The sequence below is a fragment of the Thunnus thynnus genome, chromosome 11 (assembly GCF_963924715.1).
Source record: "Thunnus thynnus chromosome 11, fThuThy2.1, whole genome shotgun sequence".
Taxonomy (NCBI): Eukaryota; Metazoa; Chordata; class Actinopteri; order Scombriformes; family Scombridae; genus Thunnus; species Thunnus thynnus.
This window is the reverse complement of record NC_089527.1, coordinates 13,422,753-13,447,300: the sequence shown is the minus strand read 5'-3', so window position 1 is coordinate 13,447,300 and position 24,548 is coordinate 13,422,753. Positions and strand designations below refer to the sequence as shown.

General features: G+C 40.2%; 2 protein-coding genes across 2 annotated transcripts; one reads left to right on the top strand and one right to left on the bottom strand.

Moving 5' to 3' along the window:
* The first annotated feature begins 21 nt into the window (after window positions 1-21).
* Window positions 22-22,744, top strand: LOC137192498 (GRIP and coiled-coil domain-containing protein 2). Its single transcript, XM_067603248.1, has 24 exons — window positions 22-222; window positions 963-1,025; window positions 1,174-1,258; window positions 1,541-1,614; window positions 1,718-1,822; window positions 2,005-2,500; window positions 3,644-5,526; window positions 5,966-6,029; window positions 6,198-6,298; window positions 6,548-6,646; window positions 7,726-7,845; window positions 8,893-9,057; window positions 9,307-9,411; window positions 10,109-10,271; window positions 10,812-10,912; window positions 11,184-11,261; window positions 11,387-11,524; window positions 13,166-13,287; window positions 13,753-13,929; window positions 14,064-14,272; window positions 16,206-16,424; window positions 16,797-16,936; window positions 19,943-20,144; window positions 20,724-22,744. Exons 1-24 carry the CDS (start codon window positions 217-219, stop codon window positions 20,795-20,797), a joined length of 4,989 nt encoding a protein of 1,662 aa, XP_067459349.1. The 5' UTR covers window positions 22-216; the 3' UTR covers window positions 20,798-22,744.
* tmem223 (transmembrane protein 223) lies at window positions 17,456-18,763 on the bottom strand. The gene has a single exon (XM_067603249.1). The coding sequence runs from the start codon at window positions 18,590-18,592 to the stop codon at window positions 17,795-17,797; it is 798 nt and encodes a 265-aa protein (XP_067459350.1). The 5' UTR covers window positions 18,593-18,763; the 3' UTR covers window positions 17,456-17,794.
* Window positions 22,745-24,548: the final 1,804 nt, after the last annotated feature.

Below are 24,548 nucleotides of genomic sequence, written 5' to 3'. Positions count from 1 at the left end.
ATTATATTGACGTCACTCGGCTGACGACTGCGGAAGCAAGTCGTTGCTTTAGCCTGTTAACTCAAAACCAAAACAGAGGGGTTGTTTTCCTTTTAAATCCTCAAGGAATCGGACTTTAACTCGGATATCGCCTTGACTCTGTCTGGTCGACTCACCTGTTGTGTCTCTGTGCTTGTCAGGCGACTGAGAGGAAGCTAAACCAGCTAACTGACTAAAATGGAGGTAAATGTCCAGTATCGAGGAGTTAGCTTTAGCCAGTCTCTCAAAACTCAGTAATGTAACATAAATAACCTAAGTTTCCTAATATACTACAAATATATATAATCATCTGTCGTTCTGTAATCTATCTAGTTGTTTAATGACAGTAATCCTTACCTATTTAAATAGAGAAAGTATGTGACTTTGCAGCAGGTTGCTCATGCTATTTAGCTGTTACTCGTGTATTTGAAGAGCACTCTTTGATGTGTTAATGTGATTAATATAGATAACTTACACCTACCTGGAACACTATAACATCCGTAATGTTATTCTGACACAACAGGCATTTATTTACCACGTTGCCAAACATACAAAGAAGTCGCCTTTCCGTTTTTTTCAGGCTCTTGAGTAGATTTGAGTTGGAAAAGTCTGGACTTCTTTTAAAAGCAGAAATTTTAATTAAAGTTCATAATTTGATCTATATATGCCGAATGAAAAAGTGGATCCCACTGATACAGAAAAGATTTTACTGAATGTATTCTCAGTAATATACTTCTTCAGACAAACAGAGTAACATTAACATTAAACTTATAATTTTTAAAAGGAAGGTCTGTGGTGGCTGAGTGGTGTTTTTTCAGGCACTTATCAAGATGAGCAGTCAGCAAAACCCAAGAAATACAGCACACCTGACAGAGTTGACATCCCTCTAGATTAACCGCAACCTTCATCCATTTCATTTCTTCTTTTTCCTTTCATTGCAACAGGACCCTGGTGGTACAAGAGCAGAGTCGGTGGCTCCATCACCAGCTGGCACACCTAAGTCAAAGGTACTGTACAACTTTAACCTGTTTTTAAAACATCGTTGTCTAAAAACACAATAAAAATCAGTCGTGTATGTCTAAATTTGTATGAACATGTAAGATATGTATTGGTATAGATTCATGGTCTTCTTGTATCTTTGTATTGAATTCTCAGCTGGACACACTGTCCAAAGATGACCTTATCAAGTTTTCCAAGAAGCAAATGGCAGCTTTGCAAAAGATGAAGAGCAGATGTGCAGGTAACGAAATGCTTGTTTTGAGTTATAGAAAAGATCTGATGCACTCAAGAGGGTAATGCATTTAAAAAGCCTTTAATACTTCATGGCTACTTAGTCATAGTTAAAAACATGCCTACACAAGACCTTCATCAGGACAAGTACTAGTAGGATCCCCAAACTGAAGAGCACCAGAGGGATACCTTTCTACCCCCATGCAGCACTCTGTCCATCTGTTTTTTGACTAATTGCTCATATTTATGTTTTATTATGTGGACCTACAGTGTAGTATTCATCCCTTTTCAGATTTAGAGAAAGAAGTCGAATCCATGAAACAGCAGCCCAAAAACAGCAGTTCAGATGACTCCACGCTGATACAGGTTTGTATGTTTTATGGCAACATCTCATGTTTTTATATGTGTTATAAATATTCCTTTGTTAACATATTTAATTTTCATACTGCCTACTCTGTATGTGTAACAGGAGCTGACTGAGAGGATGGATGCGTTATTACTGGAAAAGGCAGAAACTCAGCAAAGCCTTGCATTGTCTCGTAAAGATTTAGAGAAGACTAAGCAGCAAGCCAAGGTGAAATAAAACACAAATATGATGTTTAACACAGTTTTACTGACTGGTAAATGATTTCTATGATCATTCTATTACATTTTTGTATATTTCTGCTGATTGTCAGGTCTATTCATTGAAGCATGTACAGTGTGTTTATAATTAAACCATTGTCACAACATGTACGTAACTCTTATTTTGCACAGGATGATTTGGCAGTGCTGCAAGGAGAGCTTGAACGTGTGATGGAAGACCACCAAAGGAAGATCAAGACCCTAGAGAGCAGAATTGAGGAATCCAACAACAAACATCAAGAAGAAGTGATTTATTTCCAGAAATTACTGAAAGAGCGAGAGGAGACTGACAGGGAGAGGGAGAGTGAAAGAGAAAGGGAGCGCCTAGCAGAACATGCCAGTGCCAAAGAGAGCGAAGAAGAGGTCCGACGTTGTTTGGAAGCTCAGCTTGAAACTCTTCGAGCTGAACTTGAACAAACAAAATCCCAGGGGATTGCTGAGCTGGAGGAGAGCCACCAGAGGGAGTTGACTGAAGCTCAGCAGGAGGTGGAGAACCTTAAGGAGGAGCTGGCTCAGAGGAGCCTGCAGCACGAGGAGGAAATGAGGGCTCTGGAGGAGGACTGCGAGGTCGAGAGGGAGCGTCTCCTGTTGCTGCATGAGGAGCTGACGGAGCAGCTCGCTCTTAAAGGTACAACAGTGCTTCATTGATATAAAGCAGTCAGAACATGAACTACATCTGAGTGAAAGCCACTCACTGTTTTGAGTAGGCAGTCTCACTTATTACAGCAATGATACAATGTACTCATTGCAGCAGAGAGCAGGGCCAACCCAAGCAAACCAATAATCTATCTATGTATCTATAATCTAACTTATAAATTATATATTTACAGTCTCCAGAATGTTTATGGAAAATATTCTGATTTATTTTTTACACCAAAGAGGCACTAAAACCATCTATATTTGGTTGACAATATTTAAATATTTTTGGGAAAATAGGCTTTATAGCTGAGAATTAGATGAGACGATGGGTATCACTCATGTCTATACAGTAAATATGAGGCTACTGCTAGCGGCCTGTTAGCTTTGCATAGCATAAAACAGGAGGAAACAGCTTGTCTCACTCTGTCCAAATGTAACAAAATCTGCCTCCCACATCTAAAGCTCACTAATTAGAGCCCGAGCACGAAAGTGCCAGAGTCCCTGGCACTAAAAGTGTGAGGAGCCTATTATTTTTGTAGAGATTATTATTATTATTCTAGTAAGCCATTGGCTCTCTCCAATTGTAATAAAATCTGCATACCAGCACATCTAAAGCTCAATAATTAAGACATTAGATCTTGTTTTAATTTGTACAAAAACTAAAGCTTAAGAATCACAAATCACCATTTTCGGTGGGGTAGCATGGGGTTTCATGCATGCTTAATGAGACTCCATGACGTTACTGGTCCCAGCCAAAAAATAGTCTGTTTTTTGTACCAGACTATGAGATATAACATATTAATTAGTGAGCTGTGTTGCCATTGGAAAGAGAAGCTGTTCCAGTCTTTGTGCTAAGCTATAGCACAAAGCTAAGCTGACACCAGAAAGCAAATAAGTGTATTTCTCAAAATGTTGAACTGTTCCTTTAAGAACATAATTCCCTTTAGTGAAATGTAGTTAAAACCATGTTAAGGAGCATCTGTCTTAGTGGCAGCAGTAATTTAGTCTTGTTAGACATCTACATTGTATGTTCATACTTCTGTCCATGTTATAGATAAATAATTATATTAGTTAATTGATTTGATTAAAATCAGAATGACTTTTCCAACTTACATTACCCTTATTTTTCCAGACAGCTACCTGCAGGATGTGCAAGAGGAAGACGAGGAACCAGTCCGTGGTTCAGGGATCGCCAGAATGCTGGAGCTGTCTGCTTGCAGTCAGGGTGACTCCAGCCACGGTGACGGAGAAGAGACAGAGGCTGGAAAACTGAAAGCAGCCATGGAAGATCTTCAAGCCCAGAACACAATGTTACAAGACGAACTCACCCTGCTCAGTAATGTGAAGAGCGAGCTTGAGGCAGAGCTGGAGAGGGCCAAGGAGGAGTTCCAGATGGAGAGAGAGGAGATGGAGTTTAAAATCAACGAGTTGCAGATGAACCGGGAAAGTACCGCCTCTGATGTAGCGATAACCCTACATCAAATGAACACTGACCCTGACCAACAAGAGATCCAAGGAGAGGTCCAGCAAGAGGGTGAAGCACACAAATATGGAGTGGATGCTCTCCCATGTGAATCCAAAGAGTCAACAGTCAGTCCTGTCCAAGACCAAAACTCCTCGAATCCAGAGGAGTTACAGAAGCTGAACCAGGAGCTGAGGGCCCAGTGTGAGGCCTTGACCGGGGAGAGAGACTCTGCCCTGGCTGATTGCCAGTCCATGAGGGACATACTACAATGTGTGGAGACAGAGCTGGGTCAGAAGACAAAAGATTTTGTTCTTCAGTACAAAGCCATGAAGGAGCAGGGGGCTAATACCTTACACGACCTCCAAGACAAGATCGAACAACTTAGCCAGGAGAGGGATGGACTGTTGGCGAGAGTCAGAGAGGTTACAGAGGAGAAAAACACTCTGATGGAGGATGTTCAAGACCTGAAGATGAAGCTTGAAGATTCCCAAGGTGAGGACCAGAAACTCCAGGCCTGTGTAGAGGAACAAACAGTTTTAGCCTCTGAGCTGAGACAATCTGTGGAAGGACTAACCAGGCAGAACGAGGAGATCCTCTCCCAGCTGCAGATGAAGGAAACCATGACTCAAGACCTGAGTGAGATGGTTAACATGCTGACTGAAGAGCGCGACAAAATAAAATCCCTGCTTCAACTTCGAGAAGACGAAATGCAGAAGCTTAACAGCGAGAGAGCCAAAGAAACCGAGAGGCTGCTGGAAGAGAAGGAGGCACATTTGCTGAGAGAGGAGAAAGAGAAGGAGTTTGAAATAGAGGCAAGCCTCAAAGAGGAAATAGGAAGAATGCTGATGACAGTTTCCACTTTAGAGCTAACTATCAAAGACATCTCTGCAGAAAAGACTGAACTCCATCAAAAATTGGAAGAGACACTCTCAGGGCTTTCCCAAGCCCAGGAGAAGAGGGAGCTTTTGGGCTCCAAGCTGGCGACCCTGGAGGCTCAGCTGGAGCAAGAGACGTCTGAAAAGCATCACCTAGAGACGAAGTTGAATTCACTGACGGAGGAGGCGGAGGAGGCCCGCAACACCATTAGCACTCTGGAGGAAAATCGGTCTGAAGAACTAAAAAACACAAAGGAAGAGGTGGAGGAGCTCCGAATTCGCATAGATGAGCTGGAAAAGGAGAGGAACTTGTTGAAGAGTAGCCTTGAAGAAGCTCAAGGGGAAGTAAGATTGGAGGAGGTGCAAAATGAGTTCCAGGCTCGTATCAAGGACTTGGAACAGGAGAGGAACATGTTGAGAAACAACCTGGAGGAGGTTGTGAGGGATACTGAAGGGCTGCAGAAAGACCTGCAGGATATGAAGTCAGTCAATGAGAAGATTAGTGGTGAGAACCAGAATTTACAGGCCCAAATTTCTCTCATGTCTCAAGAGAAAGAAGAGGAGGAGAAAGGGGAAATGGAGAATACGGAAAAAGAGAGGCAAGAGCTTAAAGAGCAGCTGACAGAGAAGGACGAGCTCATCTCTCAGTTGAGGAGCGAGATGGCTGCTCTCCAGGTCAGTGCGTTTCTTAGGTTCCTCTAAGAATAGTGTGGCTGCTCTCCAGGTCAGTGCGTTTCTTAGGTTCCTCTAAGAATAGTGTTAGTCCACTAGAGTATTTGAGAGATACGGTTGTATTGATCATGATCACTGCTACATATCTTTTCTGTATGTGATTTTTTTTTTTATGACTGTCAGAAAAAGCAAGACATTTCAAGACATCCCTCTGGGCTCTGGCAACTTCTGAGAGACATTATTTTTCACATTTCATAGAACAAACTCCTGTCCAATACAACTGACAAAACAATCAGTAGATCAATGAAAGAGAAATATTTAAAAAAGCTCTAGAAATAATTTTATGTCTGTCATCTTGAGGAGGGTTAGGCTTATCCACCCTAACGAGAATGGAAAATAATAATTAATTCTCCTTTTTTCTCTCCCTCTGTCTCTCTATCAGGACTCTGCTGCCCAGTCTGCTTCCTCTGACGAACATGCAGCCATGGAAATCACAAAGAAAACAAGTATGGAGATAACAATCACTTGTCAATTTTAATGAGTAAAATAAACTAATATTTCAACCAGCAAATTATTTCACTGAAACGAACAGTCCTTCAAAAAACCAAATTAGTTCGCCTGCTGCGATAAATTATAGATAATAAATATAGACCTTTTTAACTCTTGCCCCACAGCTCTCCTGGAGAAAGAAATCAAAGAAAAAGACGAGAAGATGAACAAAATCAAGGCAGTTGCTGTCAAAGCGAAGAAGGAGCTGGACAACAGTAAGAAAGAGGTAAAGTGAGGCGTGACATTTCTAAACTATATGTTGTTTTAATCCTTCATTAACCAAGGTAATCTCATTTGGATTTTCTCATTTCTTTTTCAAAGAACAAAAAAAATCAAAAACAAATCCAAAACTGTCTGGCTTTACTCTTTATAAAGTGTATAATATAAGAAAGCCCTTCATGTCAGTTCTGTCATGAAAGAAGATAAATATATTATACACAGATTATACATTTTCTCCATTTTTCTTTTTTTCTAGGTTGCAACCCTCAAGGAGGAAGTAGCATCGCTGAAAGCAGAGAGAGAGAAAGTGAACAGCTCAATGAAAGATATCATCCATGGTGCTGAAGGCTACAAGGTAGGACTGTCTGGAAAAGAAGAAGAGTCTGAGGCTCTGCGATGATATAATCCTCAACCAACGGTCATATCAAACACACTGACAGCATCTTCTTTAACGCAACGTCTGTATATTCAGACTGCTGCCAGTTGTACATCCATATGTTTCTCCATACGATATGAATTGTATTATTTTGTCAAATTGACCAGTTTAAACAAGAAAATGAAAGGTGTTGGATAACATTTACACTTTGTGATGTTATCTTATTTCATACCAAAAGATCCAGTACAATGTTATTCACAAAACATGAAAGAAAAAACAATAAAAAGACAGATTCAAGAAATAGGAACATTAAAAACATAACAGAGAGGATTAAAAGCAAGACTTTAAAACAAATAAAAAGAAAAGTAAATGAAATGACGATTAATACTGCAGGTGAGGTTAAAATATAGTGCAAGGTTCTCGGTAAAAGCACCTAGAAACTTAAGTGAGAACTTGTCAAAACTGACTTAAATCAATGAACTTATTACTATTAATTCTGTTAATTAAGAATTAAATAATTTGGTAGTTACTATGGCGATACAGCAGAGGCTTTATATCAGCTCACCAAACACTGAGCCCTTGTAATTGAAGTCGGGAGGGATGCATAATTTACTGTAAGTAGTTATTTTGATGAATGTACCAAATGATGAACTGAAAAACAAACTGATCGTCTTTAAAGTAGATTTCACAGTAGAGCACCATTAAAGATCCAGTATAATAAGCGTTGCTCAGACAGCTGGACCCTGATGGACAGCTTCAGATTGTTAAACATTTGATTAATTGTATACATCCCTAATATGTTGCTAATTGGCAAGCAGAAGCAGGCTCACCTTGAAAAAAAACCGACTCTCAGTGGTTTCGATAAGCAGCCCCCAGACTGCACTGTGCTTTATGACTGTGACTCCATTAGAAACGAAACCACTCTGTTGTGTCTAATGAGAGTTTTGTCATTTACTCAGATGTAAATATCTGAGATGCATAGTGTTTACCTTCACTGAGCTGTTCAGCCGGCTTTTAGTAATGAATGAATGTATGTGTGTGTGTGTGTGTGTGTGTAGAACCTGCAGATAGATTACGACACGCAGACAGAGCAACTGGATAAGGAGAGAGAGAAGGTGGAGGCGGCAGAGAGACAGATTGCTGAGCTGACCAAACGACTCAGCAGTGCTGTCACACAGGTAACACAAATACACACTCAATCGCTCACACACACACACACACATTACCACGAATAAACACACACACACACACACCACTCACACCCTCCAGTAAATCTAAGAAGTGCCACTTTGTCCAGCAATACATCTCACATAACTCAGTTTCCATCTGATTTACAGCGAGTCATTTCATCCAGCTATGCTTGACAGCCCGGCACCCACAAATAGCCCATAAGATGTGACTGGGTGAGCTGGGGAGAAATTGTTTTTATATACACTCCCCTCCCAAAGCTCATAACTGTCTCTTTCCAATGAGAGAACAACAGGCAGGTAAATGGAGCGGAGTATAGCTTCCATCTGCTGTGTGCGAGTGCAACACCATTTTCTGAGGCGCAGGTTTATTCTTGTGTGCGCTCATAGGTCTCAAGGGGGGGGAGAGCAGGCAGACTGGAAGCTAGTCATGGATCTCTCAGTACGTCTGGACATCTCTGTTTACCGATCATAGTTTCGGTGTTTGGCTGACAGATGACGGGAGGTGGCCGCCGTTGCTGGTTCAGTGTAGAGAAATCCCACAGAGCCTGCCGCTGTCAGATTTGCATGACTGACTTTCAAATGTGTCACGTGTGTTCGTGCAGGTTTGGTGTACTTCATGTACGTTTTCAAGCTGAAATCTTTAGTGTGTAACATAGTGGTGTTATAAGAGCCTTGTAAAACAGCCTTTTCTCAATGTGATATCCGCCTTTTTTATGTCCAGTGGGATTTTAAAAGAACTATACAGAAACATGTTATACATAAAATCACCACAACAGGCCAGATACAAAAAGCATTTTAGCTCATTGTTAATCAACATCTTAGACTAAAATAGTTTTTATAAGTTGGCCAAACCTCCTAGTACATTTTCAGAGAAAAGACTCACAGGGATCCGTGGATTTTAACTTTTGTTCATATCACCAGTTATCATTAGTTCACATGCTCTGTATTGGTTAACACCTCGTTTCTGAGAAGTTGCCATCTTCTAAGTTCATCACCTGGTTGCGACTGTAATCTGGAGTATTTATGCTTTTACAGACAGAGTTGCTGACCAGTGAGAAGGAGGACCTGCTGGCCGGTTTAGAGACCACGCGGAGCACAGTCAGGCAGCTGGAAACCCAGAACCAGGAGTTTCAAAGACGGTCGGCGAGTCTGGACAGAGACCTGCTGGCTGAGAGAGCTATGAAAGAACAGAAGATGAAGGTAGAAATATAGAGAGATGGACCCTCTGTTTCATTGTTATGTACTAATCAGAGGTCATGCCAGCCTCTGCTCCCTAGTTTGTATTTTAGCTAATTTAATAACCGAACAGAAGGTGAAATTTTACCTTTTAACAGACAAATCTGATTCAAAGTATTTTAAAAATACTTCAAGTATCTTCATGTCTGCTTTTTGTGTGTGCGTGTGTGCGTGTGTGTGTGTGTGTGTGCGTGTGTGTGTGCGCTTCTCCAGGAGTTGTCATCTGCCACGACAGAGGTAGAAGAGCTGACAGCCCAGCTCCGCAAGCAGCAGCAGCAGTCTCAGCAGACTGCCCAGGAGCTGGAGCAGCTACGCAAGGTACACACATTCACTCACACGAACAGCTTTTCAGACACTAGTGTCTCTGAGGGCTTGTCCAGTCAAGCGACTGGACTGTGATGGCCGGCCCGCAGCTACAGCAGCACCTCTCAGAGAGAAAGAGAGCAGTTCTAGCCCACAGCACAGAAACCGCTGTTGGTTTTCCATTAGCAGAGACCCAAACATTGCAGCAACGTACATGGAAGCTGCCAGGAGGCCTGACTTTGTCATATGTTCACATTGTTAGTAGAGCCTGACAGTTACTGGAATTTGAGGCCCTTAGTGAAATTAAAAATTATATTTTGGAGTAAAAAAATAATGCTGATGATGATACCAGGTATTGTTTTTTTAATAATTATCTAACACAGTTATTTTTATATATAATATATAATAATATATTAATATATTAATCTTGAACGAAAAATAATAATGGTCAAATATATGTAATAATATGTCCTTGATCATCATTTTCTACCACACAGTGTAAGATTTCATTGTCTGCAATTATTATTAATAATTCATTTATATTTCAAAGAATTATCACTTCTACGGTCATGTTCAGAAGTTCTCATGTAAACTCCTACATACAATCTCCTTCAGTCTTACAAGGTTTTGACTAGTCAGTCAGTCACACAATCAAGAACGATGTTTTAGCTCTCGTCCCTGTAATGATCTCATATGTTGACTGTACCTCTAGGAGGCACAGCAGAACTCTCTGCTAGACATGGAGATGGCCGACTACCAACGTCTGGTGAAAGAACTCAACACCAAACTGTCAGAGAGAGACGAGTGTGCTGAGGAGTTAAAAGCTCAGATAAACACACTGACCCAGAGGGAGGAAACGCTGAAACAGGAAATCGGTACGGTTGACGGTCACATTTTGTCTGTAACGCACAGATTGATACAATTTCTTCTCTGTTGTACTTAATAATGATTTGGGAATTACATGAAAATAAAAATATTACCAGCTTTACTCAGTCTTTACTCTTCACAGCATGATTCCACAGAATGTAGACGACCTGTTCGCTATTGACCGATTGGATATGTGTTCAAACGAACTGCATGAGAACAATCATGTCAGAGCCGGTTGACCCTGATGGGCTCATATATCAGTTTTAGTAATAGGACGATATAATTTAGGTCCCACATATTGAAAAGTCATCACCATGCTGCATTCACTTAAAGTAAACATCCACTTTCCTGCAGAGCCCAAATTGTTGGTCTTCAGTTGGGGAAAACTGTTGCATATAATTATCCTGTCTTTTTCTGATGTTTCCATGTTGTTCTATGCTGTCAAGCTGTGTAAAATACAAAAAAAATTAATAAAAAGCTTACAGTATGTCTTTCAACTAAGCCATTTTTATTTGTGTGTGTGTGTGTTTGTGTGTGTGTGTCTCCAGAGGCTTTGAAGTCCCAGCTGGACCAGGGGGAGGAGAAGACCTCCAAGATGAAACAGCTGCTGGTAAAGACCAAGAAGGACTTGGCCGATGCCAAAAAACAGGTCTGTTTCTCTGTCTCTGTACAAGCGGGGGTGTGTGTGTGTGTGTGTGTGTCTGTATTTTTAAGTGTGTCCCACAGGATTTCCTATTACTGCCTGTAACGTTGCTGCCTGATGAATGTAAATAGTGTTATGCAACCATGTGTGGGCATGATTCTCTGGGAGGCCTTGAAGATGTTGGGAGTAGTTAATCATTTGTGTGTGTTGCGGTGTTTGTTAACACGGGTGTATTAATTTAAATTTTCACTCGGTTCGTGTGCGTGCATGCGTACAGGAGAGCTCCCTCATGGTGCTGCAGGCCTCTTTGAGAGGAGAGCTGGAGGCTAATCAACAGCAGCTAGAAAGCTCCAAGGTAAGACACCCAGCGAAACTCCTCTCTGCTCTTCCTTTTAAAAATTATACAGTTTCAGAAATCAACATTTTGCCTTCTAAAGTCACATCTTAAAAGCGTGTGTGTGTGTGTCTTTGTGTGTTCAGATTGAGGTGTGTGAGCTGACAGCCGAGCGCCATCGTCTGCAGGAGCAGCTGAAGTCTGCGTTGGAACAGCAACAAAGAAGCAGCAGCTCTCTGCAGCAGCGCATTAACAGCCTGCAGCAGGAGAGGGACGATGCTAAGGTACACACACACACACACATTCAACCTTTCATTTTTTTTGCTTTTTGCTTGTGTTTAATTGACCGTCCTCCGTATACTGTACATACGAGTACATACACACTCACACTGACCCCTGAATGGCTCCACCAGAATGGGAAAAAGGTAAAGTGAATTGCTCAAGGACACATCGGTAGTAGTTTCTGTGATACTGCAGCTCATGCTCAGCACTTAGGGAGAGCAATGTGATGTAGGTCTGCAACTAATGACTATTTTCATTTTAAATCTCTGTTATTTCTTAACTAATCGATTAATATATACAGTTTTTAAAATAAATAGTGAAAAGTGCTTGTCTTCAAATTGCTCAAGGTGACTTTAACCAACATCTGACATCCAAAGGTATTTAATTTACAGTGATATATATATAACAAGACAAAGCAGAACGTCCTCACATTTAAGAAGCCAAGGAACCAGTCAATATTCGCTTGGCAAATGACTTGAATAGTCCGTTATCAAAATTGTGTTTGACAATGAACTCTCTGCCAAACAGCTAATGCATTAATCAACTAATTGTTTCAGCACTAGTGTAACGTGACTGGAATTTTTGGCTACAGGGCATCAAGGTTGGAAAAAAAAAGATCTAATATTTCACGTACTGCAACCCATAAAACACTATCTGTAACTATAAGTGGGAAGGATTCCACTTAATGAGCAAACTGCACCTATTGTTTGAGTCTTTGAGTCTAGGAGCTGTATAATCTGTATGTTTTTAATCTAAGATAATGAAAAGCACACTGTAAATATAATTAACTTGCATAATTTTCAAAACTTTCTCACTAACATCCAAGATTGGTAATAATAGTCAAGTCAGCTGGTGTTCATTTCTTCTAATATTACTATTTCTGAAGGCCATGTTTTCACAACATCCTTTTTGTCATCACGAGCCTAAGTTACCAACCTCTAGGCTACATTATCCTGCCTTTGCAGTTTTTCATCTTTCTCTCATCTCCTTCCTGTCCTTTCTCATCCCCTTGTTACAAGCAGCTCTAAACTACTATCTGAGATATTTAAATGGATTTTTGACCACTATGTGAATGTGCAGCCCTGCACAAACCAACTGTCATTGGCATTGCATGAAGATAATCACTAAGTGGAAAAGATGGATGGAAAGATGAAAAATTATAACTGGGTCTTCAACCTTGTTAGAGATCGAACACAGGCAGCTTTAATAATAGATGCATTTGTGCACACAAACTGAAGCATGAGCATTAGTGAGACTGAGTTTTCACGTTAAAAGTAATGGTGTTGTTTGTCCAGAGAGAAGTAGTTGGGCTGAAAGAGAGCACTTTTGGAAAATCGAAGAAGGGCAATATAATTCAGTGGGTGAGGGTTATATGACAGACCATTTGAAACATCCTCATTGGGGAAAAACTGGAAAAAAGGGTTTAGAAAGACAAACATCTTACCAATGCTTCTGATGAGAACGTTTTAAGATAGGGCCAGTGCACTGTCGTAGCACATGTAGTACTAGTAAAAATGTTTGTTGTTATGTCAAATTGTGAGACGAGCCTTTGAAATGATTCATGTAAAAATCATGATTATTATGAAGCTGTAGGAGGCTTATACACCTGATATACATCCTCATTTTCCCTGTGTCGTTTCCAGGCTGAACTTACGGCAACAGCCGAAGAGTTTGAGAGTTATAAGGTGCGAGTCCATAATGTGCTCAAACAGCAGAAGAACAAAACCACCACCCAGAGTGACGGAGACTCCAGCAAACTAGAGAGGTAAGGACAATCCACATGAAGAAGTAGGGCTGCTAGTCCTACTCCTTTTACACCCTTAAAGCTGCAATAATATTTTTTGGGCCACTAGGGGGCAGATTAACATCAAAATGAGCAGACAGACAAGACTAGCAGTGTACAGATATTGTAAAATGATTAAAACTAAGTTTTTAAAACCTGAATATCTTTAAGTATTTAACCAAAACACAAGAAGCAAAAGCCATTTGCAATGTCTGATATCAAAAGCTCAGTCTTTCACTGATATATGCAGATGTTGGGCAAAATACAGCAAATATCCTATGAGAAATAATTATAATTTTGAGGTAATTAAATCACAGACACAAAGGCAGCAACTTCATATTAGAGTGAGTGCAAATCTCTAGTTTCTGGAAGTATTAAACCATCAACATTATAAGAGTGATATGAATGTGTTGTGTGTGTGTGTGTGTGTGTGTGTGTGTGTGGCAGGGAGCAGTTGTCCTCTCAGCTAGATCAGCTGAGGTCCAGGCTGGTGGAGAGTCAGCAGAACCTCCAGAGCAGCACGGCAGAGCTGCAGCAGCTCCAGAACGAACACGACACTCTGCTGGAAAGACACAACAAAATCCTCCAGGAAAATGTTAGCAAGGAGGCCGAGCTCCGCGAGAGGTGAGCTGACTCGGCTTAAGGTTTTTGATTCACATTTTGGGGAACATCTGATTTGACTTTGCGAATAGTTTTCCCTCTCCTGCAGTCTCTAAACCCTTCCTTGAAAATTCCTCTCACTCTTTCTCCACCACCAGGCTGTTATCAGTGCAGTCGGAGAACGTGACTCTGCGGACGGACCTGTCTCAGGCTCAGGCTGACCTGTCCTCCCAGATCGAGGCCCAGCGACAGACCTACAGGGAGCAGCTGAGGAAACTGCAGGACGAGCACCGGGCCACCGTGGAGACCCTGCAGGGCCAGCTGACCCGTGTCGAGGAGCAACTCTTCAACCTGCAGAGCCAGAACAGTAAGCATCGCGGCGAATTACAAACTTGATGCATTGTAATTTATCAGCCAGTGAGTAACTGATGCTATACATCAAGTAGCATTTGGAAAAGATGAGGTGACACATGTGTTACTAAACAGAACAATCAAAACAGGAGAACAGGAAGTGAATGGTATCATACAAACACATCCATCAGATCATCAAGTATTTTTGGATGTTGAAGTTTTGTTAACTCTTCCATGAGAGGATGATGTAAGAGAGAACAGAGGAAGGGCGGTTGTTGGTGTGTTTATCTGCCGAGCAGCGCATTCATCACCTCCCACACAGCTGCCCTCTGGAGTCAAACAGCAAATACACAGTGTGTGTGTGTGTGTGTGTGTTTCTTTCTCCTCTGTCACTTATGACCAGGTGTTGGCAAGGCTCCTCAGCTCTATTCCCGCCTCTCAGTGTGGCAAACGGCTCACTGTGGCATCTGGAGAGACTCATCATTAGTGACTCACACATGCACGCCAGGATTAGCCCGATACCGTACAAGCAATGCCAATATTAGCATTTACTGAAAGTCATATTTGAGCCCCTTTTACCTCTGTATTTGAATTCATTGGCAGTTAAAATGCAGATTGGTTCAACATCAATGTATTTTACTGGCGCTATTGTGCAGGTGGCTCATGAAACTACTGGCCTCATATTTTTTTAATCAAACAGTAAAATTCATCTTGTTGTTACTGCCATGTGTCATATTTATCTTTAATCTAAGCAATTATACAGTATATAAATGCAAACTATTAATACCAAAAAAACTACAAGTTGGTGGAGGCCGAAGATTCCTCTGCTGTAGAGTGATTGATGGATTAATCAATTAGTGGAAAATGAATCTGCAACTATTTAGAAATTCAAATAATTGTTTTATTGATTTTTTTTTAAGCAAAAAAGCCAAACATTTGCTGGTTGCAGCTTCTCAAATGCGAGGATTTCAAGCTTTTCTGTGTCATACATGACAGTGAACTGAATTTTTTGGGATTTTTTTGTCTGTTGATTGGCCAAACAAGACATTTAAAGACGTCACCGTGGGCTCTAAGTAATTAAAATGGGCATTTTTCACAATTGTTAATGTTTCAGTACTGGTCTGATTGGCACAGTGACCTCTCAAGTTTACTGTCCCAACGAGGCTTTCTTCTGGTCCCAGGCCATCATGAAACCGTAACTCCTGAACCCTGATCAGATTACCAAAGCTGGCCGCACTCTAATGCATTCACACGTGCACAAAAAAATCAACAAATTCATGTAGCAGGATGTCACCGTCTTGCTCTTCTCGCTCAGCTGCATGAGAAGAAGGGCCAGACCGGAGGTGGAGAGAGGTGAGGGGCGTGGTTTGGTGTCTGAGAGTCGAGTTCATTTATCACAATCCTCTCTTTTGTCCACCTACTCTCTCAAACACCTCAGCTTGTCACTGCTCGTGCCAGCTAAACTGGTAAAGACCAGAGTGTGTCTGGTGCCCCCTCATGTCATAATGAAGTAGGACATTGACTCACAACTTCATTATTAATTTAGTGTGGTAAGGGATTAAGAACGTAGAGGTATTCTTTCACAAAATAGACAGAAAAGCAGTACAAATATACTCTCTACTGGAGATATTGTCATTTTAAACTGGGAAACTTCAGGCCGTTTGAGGACTTGCAGCTATAAACCAAAGATAACAAGCACTCTAACCAACATAATGGATAAAAAATGATTTAAGTGTTTCAAATAAATCTTGTTTGGTGCGATAGAATTGTAAAATCAACCATTATTTTATTTAGTTTTAACATTAATGGTAGTTTGTGTAACCCACCATTAACTGAATGTAATTTTCTGTTGTTTGTTAGCCTAAGTATCTCCTTTTTTAACATTCATGTATTCATCTGCTAAAAAAAATCATAACAACTTGTTCCTCCATCAATCTAACACCTTTCAGGCTCAGTCTCGGTCCAGTCCAGCCGTAAGTCAGACCTCCAGCGGAGAAATACAGATCAGAACCAGGCAGGGCTGGGACTAATGGCCCTCGGCGACCTCCAGTCTATGGCCAGGGAGGAGGGTGAGGGCATGGAGACCACCGAGAACGAGAGCCCCTCCCCTGCACTTACACCTTTACCCTCTCTGGAGCAGCTCCTCACATCCCCAGACCCCAAACAAGGTGTGTTTAAATACATTAACATTTATTTAGTTTATAAAAGCACTGTGCACTTCAAAAGGTGGGAAGAGGTAAAAATATTCTACTTAACTGCACCAGGAAGATTTTATTCTCTTCTTAATCTATTTTGTAGCGGCAAAAACAAAGAGTCTTTGAGGATTACTGCAAAACCCAGAAGGCTGTTTAACAACCCGCTGCATTTCTGAGAGTTTTAATTGCGTTTACTTTTTACAATGTCTTACTTCTGTGACTCAAATGTGATTATCTATACCACATAAAAAATAAGATGTGATTACAGAAGGCTCAAACTGGAGTTAAACAGCTTCTACTTTGATCTTACAGTTGTGTGTGTGTGTCTTTGGTTTTGGTCTCCAGAACCGTTTGTGTGGACATTGGAGCCCACCAAAGAAGAGCTAAGTCAAAAGCTTAACACAGCCACACGCAGTATGGAGCATATGAACACCCTCCTGCACGAAACCGAGGCCACCAATGCTGTTCTCATGGAGCAGATCACTGTAAGTATACAGTAGCAGTCAAAAGTTTGGACTTTCTCGTTCAAGGGAAAGGGGAGGTGTCCAAACTTTAGACACATACACACACAGTTTATAGTACACACATTGGTCATTCAGAATAGTTTAAAGTATGAAATACTGAAAGAAGTTTATCATAAATATCATTTTCTGACAGTGTTTGGACTGCAACTAATGATTATTTTCATCACTGATCAATTGTTGATCAAATAGTTTGGTCTATATAATGTCATATAATAACAGAGAATGCTGATCACAATTTCTTAAAGCTTAAGGTGACATCTTCAAATTTCTTGTTGTGTTTCACCAACAGACCAAAACCCAAAGATATTCAATCTATCACATATGACACAGAAAAGCAGCAAATCTTCACAATTGGTGGGCTCGATCAATGAGTCAAAATAGTTGCAGATTAATCTTGTGTCAATCAACGTATCGCTTCAGCTGTAGACAGAGATGGGTGTGCCATGTGTGATACTCAGCATAAATGAACCTAAACCAGTCTGTAATTGATCTTATAGATTTTATTTCAGTGATGAGAAACAATCAAACAAGGAAAACATATTTACTAGGAAGCAATGTCAAATCACATCAGTAGACAAGTGTGTCTTTTCTTTTCTTTTTGATATTCTCTTTTTATTAAGGAACCAGCAAACTTAAGGCATCATTCACATGTTTTTTATACATATTACGTATAATTATGTTACCTCATAACTGATTGCAGCAGAGAACCAGTGGTGTGCAACTGGTGCAATTTTACCGACATAAATGGTTTGACAGACTCAATCCATCCTTTCCAACATTTGTTAAAAGTGTTCATGTGGACAAGTGTTTCATTGGTGTTTAGACTGCTCGGTACGCCCCAACAGTTATATCAAACAGTTTAGCGTTGTTCACTGTCCCCTCTTTGTCCAGAAGATAGTAGAACTTGTGTCCTTTGACCCTGAGAGGGATGAATGAGTGGGACTCCTGTCTGTGAGCGTAACAGCCTACCTGGGACAGCGGGACTGTTATTTTCCGGCCTTGCCCTGCTCCCAGAAGTGACTGTGTGGAAACTGTCACCATCCTCCCACCTTGGTGTAAAACCACCTGGCTGACGGAGCGCCGGCAAAACAAAATCCCGAGCCCGACTATCCCTCCTCCTATAGTCAGGCATCCCAGCGTGAAGCCGTACCTCCAGGTGCTGGACCCTAGGTTCATCTCGAAACTCCACATCCCAGCCAGCCCGGTGGTGGTGGTGGTGGTGGTGGACGCCTTGGCTTTTCCTTTCTCCGTGGCGACCCCCGTGTCTCTGAGCCCGGTGTAGGCGAAGTGAGCCAGGTAGGTCCAGAAGAGGAGCTGTCCGCCGCAGAAGCCGGCGAGGAGGCGGAAGAAGCGGGTCCTGTCGTGTTCAAACAGGGTGACATCTCTGGAGGGCTGGGTCGAGGTGCAGAGGCTGCGGCGGGCTGGCAGCCGGCTGTGAGCCGCACCCAGGTGGCTTCTTTGGACAAAAATCCTGCTGCACAGTCCAGCTAAACACACCTGGTGACTCCGGTTGGACACGTCGCTGCTCGGTGAAACACGTACCGACATGGACGCATTTTGTAAGAGTCTTTGCTGGATAACCAGACGAAACTGTCCGCACAGGCGCTCTAACCCCATGTTTTATGACGGAGAATCGCTTTAATCTGTGTTTTTCTTGACAAATACGGCAATACACGTAAAGAAATCGTTAGAAGAAGTCGTGTTTTAACACTGATTTCTCACCACACTAGAGTCCTCTAACGTAGGCGCCGCCATATTTGTTGTGGGTGACGTTTTTTTCATTCAACTTTATTAACAGCACAGTAATATTACAATACAAAAAACAGTATAGGGAGTATTGGAGAAAATAAACTAATCACAAAAACACAAGCAGAAATAAAACTACACGATAAACAAAGATAAATAATACAGAAATTAAGAGAAAATAATAATAACTTAAAAATAGTGAATAAGCAATATTGCAAACCAACTTAAATCAGCTGGCAATGTTGTCCACAATGAGATGTCTTTAAAGGATTTTTTTGTTTGTTTTTAGATACCCTGCAGACAGAATCACAGAATGTCTGAAGTTTAACATAAAACAAGTTTTTGTTTGGAAGAAACTGAAGAAACCAGGCTTTGTGAAAATGATGTTTACCTGAAAGACACAGCAATTATTATTATTATATCGACTTCATTGTTGTTATGTGTGACGTTACGTACAGTATAAGATTACTGAAAGTGCCGCTGAACAAAATTAAGTACCACCTATGTAATGGAGATCTGTTGATTTGGATAATAAGTTGTTAGTTTACCAAAACCCGTCCTCACGCAATTTCTCTTTTGGTTCTTATTATCTGTCACTAATTACCTGAGGTGGAGGGAGTAATACCACAACGAAAAAATACTTCCTTACATGTAAAAGTTTTGCATTTCAAAGCTTTCACTCATACAAAAAGTACTTACAGTACCACTCAAAAGTTTGGACACACCTTCCTGTTCCCCTGAATGGGTTCTGTATATTATCTTTAAATTGTAGTTAAAGTATCAAAAGTGAAAGTTGTCATTATGCAGCAGAATGGCTTCTGTCAGTAATATGTTCTTAGATTATTTTGCAGCATTTTAAATTAATGTTGGAGCTGGTCAAGGTGAAACTAATTACACCTTTTTATATACTGATGGTAATGCATCATGTCTTATAAGTTCATATCCTTTGCATATAAAATCGTAATCTTCAAAAAAACTAAGAATAAATGTAGTGGAGTAAAAACTACTGGTTGCATTTTCAGCCAGCTTTTGTCTTTATAAAAAGATTGTCTTAAATTCTTCCAGTTTTCTATTTCATCTTTCAGAAATTAGAAACTTTAGAAAATAGTAAAACATGTATTGTGTAGAGTAAATATTGCAAACTGACAGTCTTATACTGAGGGACTTGGCAGAGTTTAGGATTTTGTGATTTAATGCTGTCAATATCTTTTCACCTGCTAGTTGTTGAAGAGTGAAGTGCGTCGTTTAGAGCGAAACCAGGAGAGGGAGAAGAGTGTGGCCAACTTGGAGTATCTGAAGAACGTTCTGTTGCAGTTCATCTTTCTGCAATCCGGCAGCGAGAGGCAGGCGCTTCTTCCTGTCATCCACACCATGCTGCAGCTCAGTCCAGAGGAGAAAAGCAAACTGGCTGCCATCGCACAAGGTACAGTACACACTAAGTGAACAGATTTGTAAAACTGAAACATATCAGTGTACTGTATGCTTGTGCAATGCGCCTAAAAAAAATCCCCCCAAAACATGCAGTTTTGTAGTATTGCAAAAAAAGGTTTACTATTAAACATATTCACCACAATATAAACACAAATTTATATGAATATTGGTTAAAAATAAGGTAACAACACAGTATGACCAACTGAACTGCATCTAAACTCAGGTTTTGTGGCAGGAATATTGTTTTAATTATACTGGTTTCGCTACTTCATTTGATATATTATAGATATAAGTGTCTGTATGTCTGTTTGAGTGAATCTGATTCACTTTAATGACCACACAGCTCAATTGATGGAATTTGTTGTTGCTGCACATCACACAGCCACAATTTTTAGTACATCATACTGTACACATTTAATGTAATGACACTTACACACATCTCTTGTTTCATTAATAGACAAAATATATATATATATTTTTTTTTTTCTCCATGTTTTTCCCCCAAGTGAAACAGGATGTAATACTTTATCCAGAATTTCTAACCAGGTGCTCTTTGCTTTGCTTTATGCAGGTGAAGAGGAGGCGGCCGGGTCTCGCGGCTCAGGCTGGACCTCTTATCTCCACAGCTGGTCTGGGATCAGATAGACTTGATGACCAACCAACTACGAAAAAAAAAAAAAGACTGGGAGTACTGTGCTAAGATGTTACTGGGCCTTTTTCTGTGAAAACCTGTACTGAGCAGTGATACGCCAACAAATAACTCGGAGATTAACTTGGGCATTGTTAATATATCGGGAGCACAATAGAGGGGACCGAGGAATGTATAAATGGAGAATAAGGACGAGTGTGGGAGAGAAAAATGAAAACCAAAACATTTGACATGTTTATTGATTTGAAATTGCAGTGCAATAGATACATAGGTCTCCTACCAATGAATGTTAACAATTACACATTTCTGTCTTCCTTGATATTGACGCATGTATTTATATCATAAGATTTACTGGACGTAAGGATTAACTTCCTTGATGTGAAGCTCCCAAGGCATTATAAGACATTAGCACACTGAGAACATTGTGAGAGTATATATATATATATCACATCATAATGTTAGAATCACAATACTGTATCAAACACACAATGTGCACAAATTATGAGAGGAGGAATCAGTCAAAGGGTAACTGTGTAGTTAATGGCATCATATTAACTTGAATATAATTTTCAGATGTTTGATTACATTACAAGAAGTGTCTGCTTGCACTTCTAATGGGATTTTATACTGTGTAGCACAGTACACTTAAAGGACCATACAAGTGTTTTAGCGCTTTTGGTTAAAAAAAAATCTTATATACTTACATTTCTTTCAAAAAGTTTCAAAGGCAGTGTCTTAATTTTTTTGGTTGTGTTGTTACTACCTAAGAGGCAGCTATTGCTCCAATCCTTACATTATGACATCAACATCCATCAGAGTAAACCTCATGTCTGCCTTAATTTCTTTTGGCAGTTGCTGCCTAGAAGGTAGAAAAAAAAAATTCAGAAAATGCAACATGCTTTGGGGAAAGATCAGCAGTGGTGTTAAGTATGTGTGATTTAGTTATTACGCTTAAACTCGCTAAAGCATTAGTATGGTCCGGTCTGTCTTATCATAATCCCACTTGAAGTACAAAAGAATTTATATCTCACATTCTCAGGCTCACCTGACCAACATGACTGACAAAAACATTGTAATATTAGTAATGTTTGTACATTTTCTGTCTAATTTTGTGTTACTAATGCTTCATATTCAGAAATCATGAGCAGTTATAATTTTTATTAATTGGGTTGTAATTTAACATATCATCTAGTGATGATTGTTTTGTGATTTTTGTTCTGGTTTCTGTGTAATTTGTCGTTACTGTTTGCTGTGGTTGTTATTATTTAATACCAAGTTATTATTTTAATTGATTCTACATCTATTTTGGGAATACTTTTTTTTTTGGTCAGTTGTTGTTCTGCCGTGATTTGTTGCTACTTCATCTGTCCCCATGACAACTACTACATCGACCCTGCTGAAGCCTCATTGAGCAGCAGGACTCATGGATGCTGCTTTTAAGAGTGTCTGACCGTGACCTCTGACCTCTCCGTGGAGGTGGGAGGGGAGGGGGGGGGGGGTAGAAAATTCCACACAGAAGTCCCCCTCCCTTTAAAACACACATCCACCCTCCTTATCATCACATTAATACATTTTAGCTCAAGTCCTACCAATGATGAAGATGATTGGCCTGTTCATTTCTCATTCCAGTGGCAGCTTTTTGTGTGATTCCCTTCAGCGTAACTGAATGTAATTTTATCCAGAGTCTTTATATTTATGATGGTGAACGTCAGCAGAAGCTATGAGAGATTCTGGTAACTATAAAATCTTAACTGTGTAAGAGTGAATGAGCAATAACAGTATGTAAAGTTGATTCCACGTTTGACTGTTGTAAAGTGACACTGTAAACTTTTTATGTTACCACGAGGCAACAGTTTAGTTCAGAGACAGTTCTTGTTTTGTTTTTTTTTTGTTTTTTTTTCTGGATTATTTCCAACTATAAACAATAATTAAGTCAACATGAATGATAACGTTTCCAATTACTTTGCATTCGATCTTTATTATTCAGTCATTAGAATATATTTTGCTATTAAACATTTCACCCACAGGTCACAATTGGCACAATTAGGAGGAACTTTATTTCGGGATATGTTGCCAAAGCACTTGAAACTTCCAATTTTCAGATTTTGAACATGACAGATTGAATCAGGATTAAAAACGACAGTTCAACACAGAGGGATTGCAAGATAAACATTAAAGCACAGCAGTTTTAATATGTCCCCTTCCTGTTTTCAGATTTTATCCTGAACATCTAGTTTCTCAACCTCAGTCTCAAACGATTTGTAATGTGACCTGATGTGCTTTATCATCCGTAGTTTCTTGTCATGAATATCTTCTCCTGCTGTGGAAGTCATCATCCTTCCTTCAGGAGGGAAGGGGGTTGTAAGGGCTTTCCTTTTAAGGAAATAAATGTGGTTTCTAGTATCATGACGCAGTCAGGGGAGGAAACAACAAATAATAGCCTCTGTGCCTGCCACTGGAAGGAAAGGTAAACATGCTATTATGCTCGTACGTCCCGGAGGGGGAGGACAATCATGAACACCAAGCTGTTATGTGTTGCATTTCTTCTTAATATTTTCCTTTAAGCTTGTTAGATATGTTTTCTCTTTTATCTTTCAAAGATGTAGTAGAGACAAATGTGTCTTTTTTTTTTAACTTGGGCTTGGTTTAAAAAAAATCTCAGCATCAAAAGTAAAACTGTGAATCATAACAGTGGACACAGGAGCCACTCCAAATGAAAAACTATGACTATCAATTAAGAAAAGCACGTTCTTGGACTGTGACAAGTATCTTTACATAACCCACCCGCCATGATGAACTAATGTAGTTTCCAGTGGCCAGAAAATGAAACCTCAGATTTTCCATATAGATCCTTGAATGATGCTCCATATGTAATAAAATCAGTAAGGAGGATGCAGAAGCAGTAGCCTGCATCAGTCCAACAATAAATCCCGATTTAATCTGTTGATAAAAAGACACATCTTGCACTAAGTTTGCAGGGCGGGTCTGTCTGTTTTTGGCAGTAACACCTATATTGTAATCCTGCAGTGGTGAAAAGTTGTCACAGATACGCAGAATAATATTACATAGACGCTCTGCCCTTCAAAATAAAAGCATAAATACCTGTCAGACATCAGAACAGCTCATGTACAGGACTGCATGTGACTTATTTTATTATTACAGCAGACATCTAATAGGAAAAGAAGTTTTTTTACTAATAATATGAACAATGATTATGTTCTGTTCAAGTGCTCCCGACCCCTCACCCCCCCCTTAGTTTACTTGCTTAGTTTCATTCAATGCTTACATGCCTATGGGATCATTATTATGTTATTTGATCCCATAGACATTCAACAATTGAGCCAAGATCGCATAATATTGCTGTTTGACATGACCTCAGACTACTCAGACTGTCAGCATTTATTATCTTCTGACTCTGGGAAAGTGGGGAAAAACAATAAAATCTCAGTAAAACTATATCTTTAACCAAATCACACACGTTTAGGCTATTCTACGTGATCTCCTTTTAAAACTAAGATAATAACTAATGTAATATTTTTTCACTTCTTTTCACTGAGCCTCCCCTGGAACTGTTTGGAGCCGCCCTGGGGAGGCTCCCACTTTGAAAATCTCTGAATTAGATTATTTACGCCTGTGCTTTTCCTACGTTGAAATGTCAAAATGTCTTCCAGGATAAAAGCCTGTAGGTAGAATCATGGCCCCGGTTTGTCATTAGGTCCCTATAGACCCCTACTCTATATAGTAGTA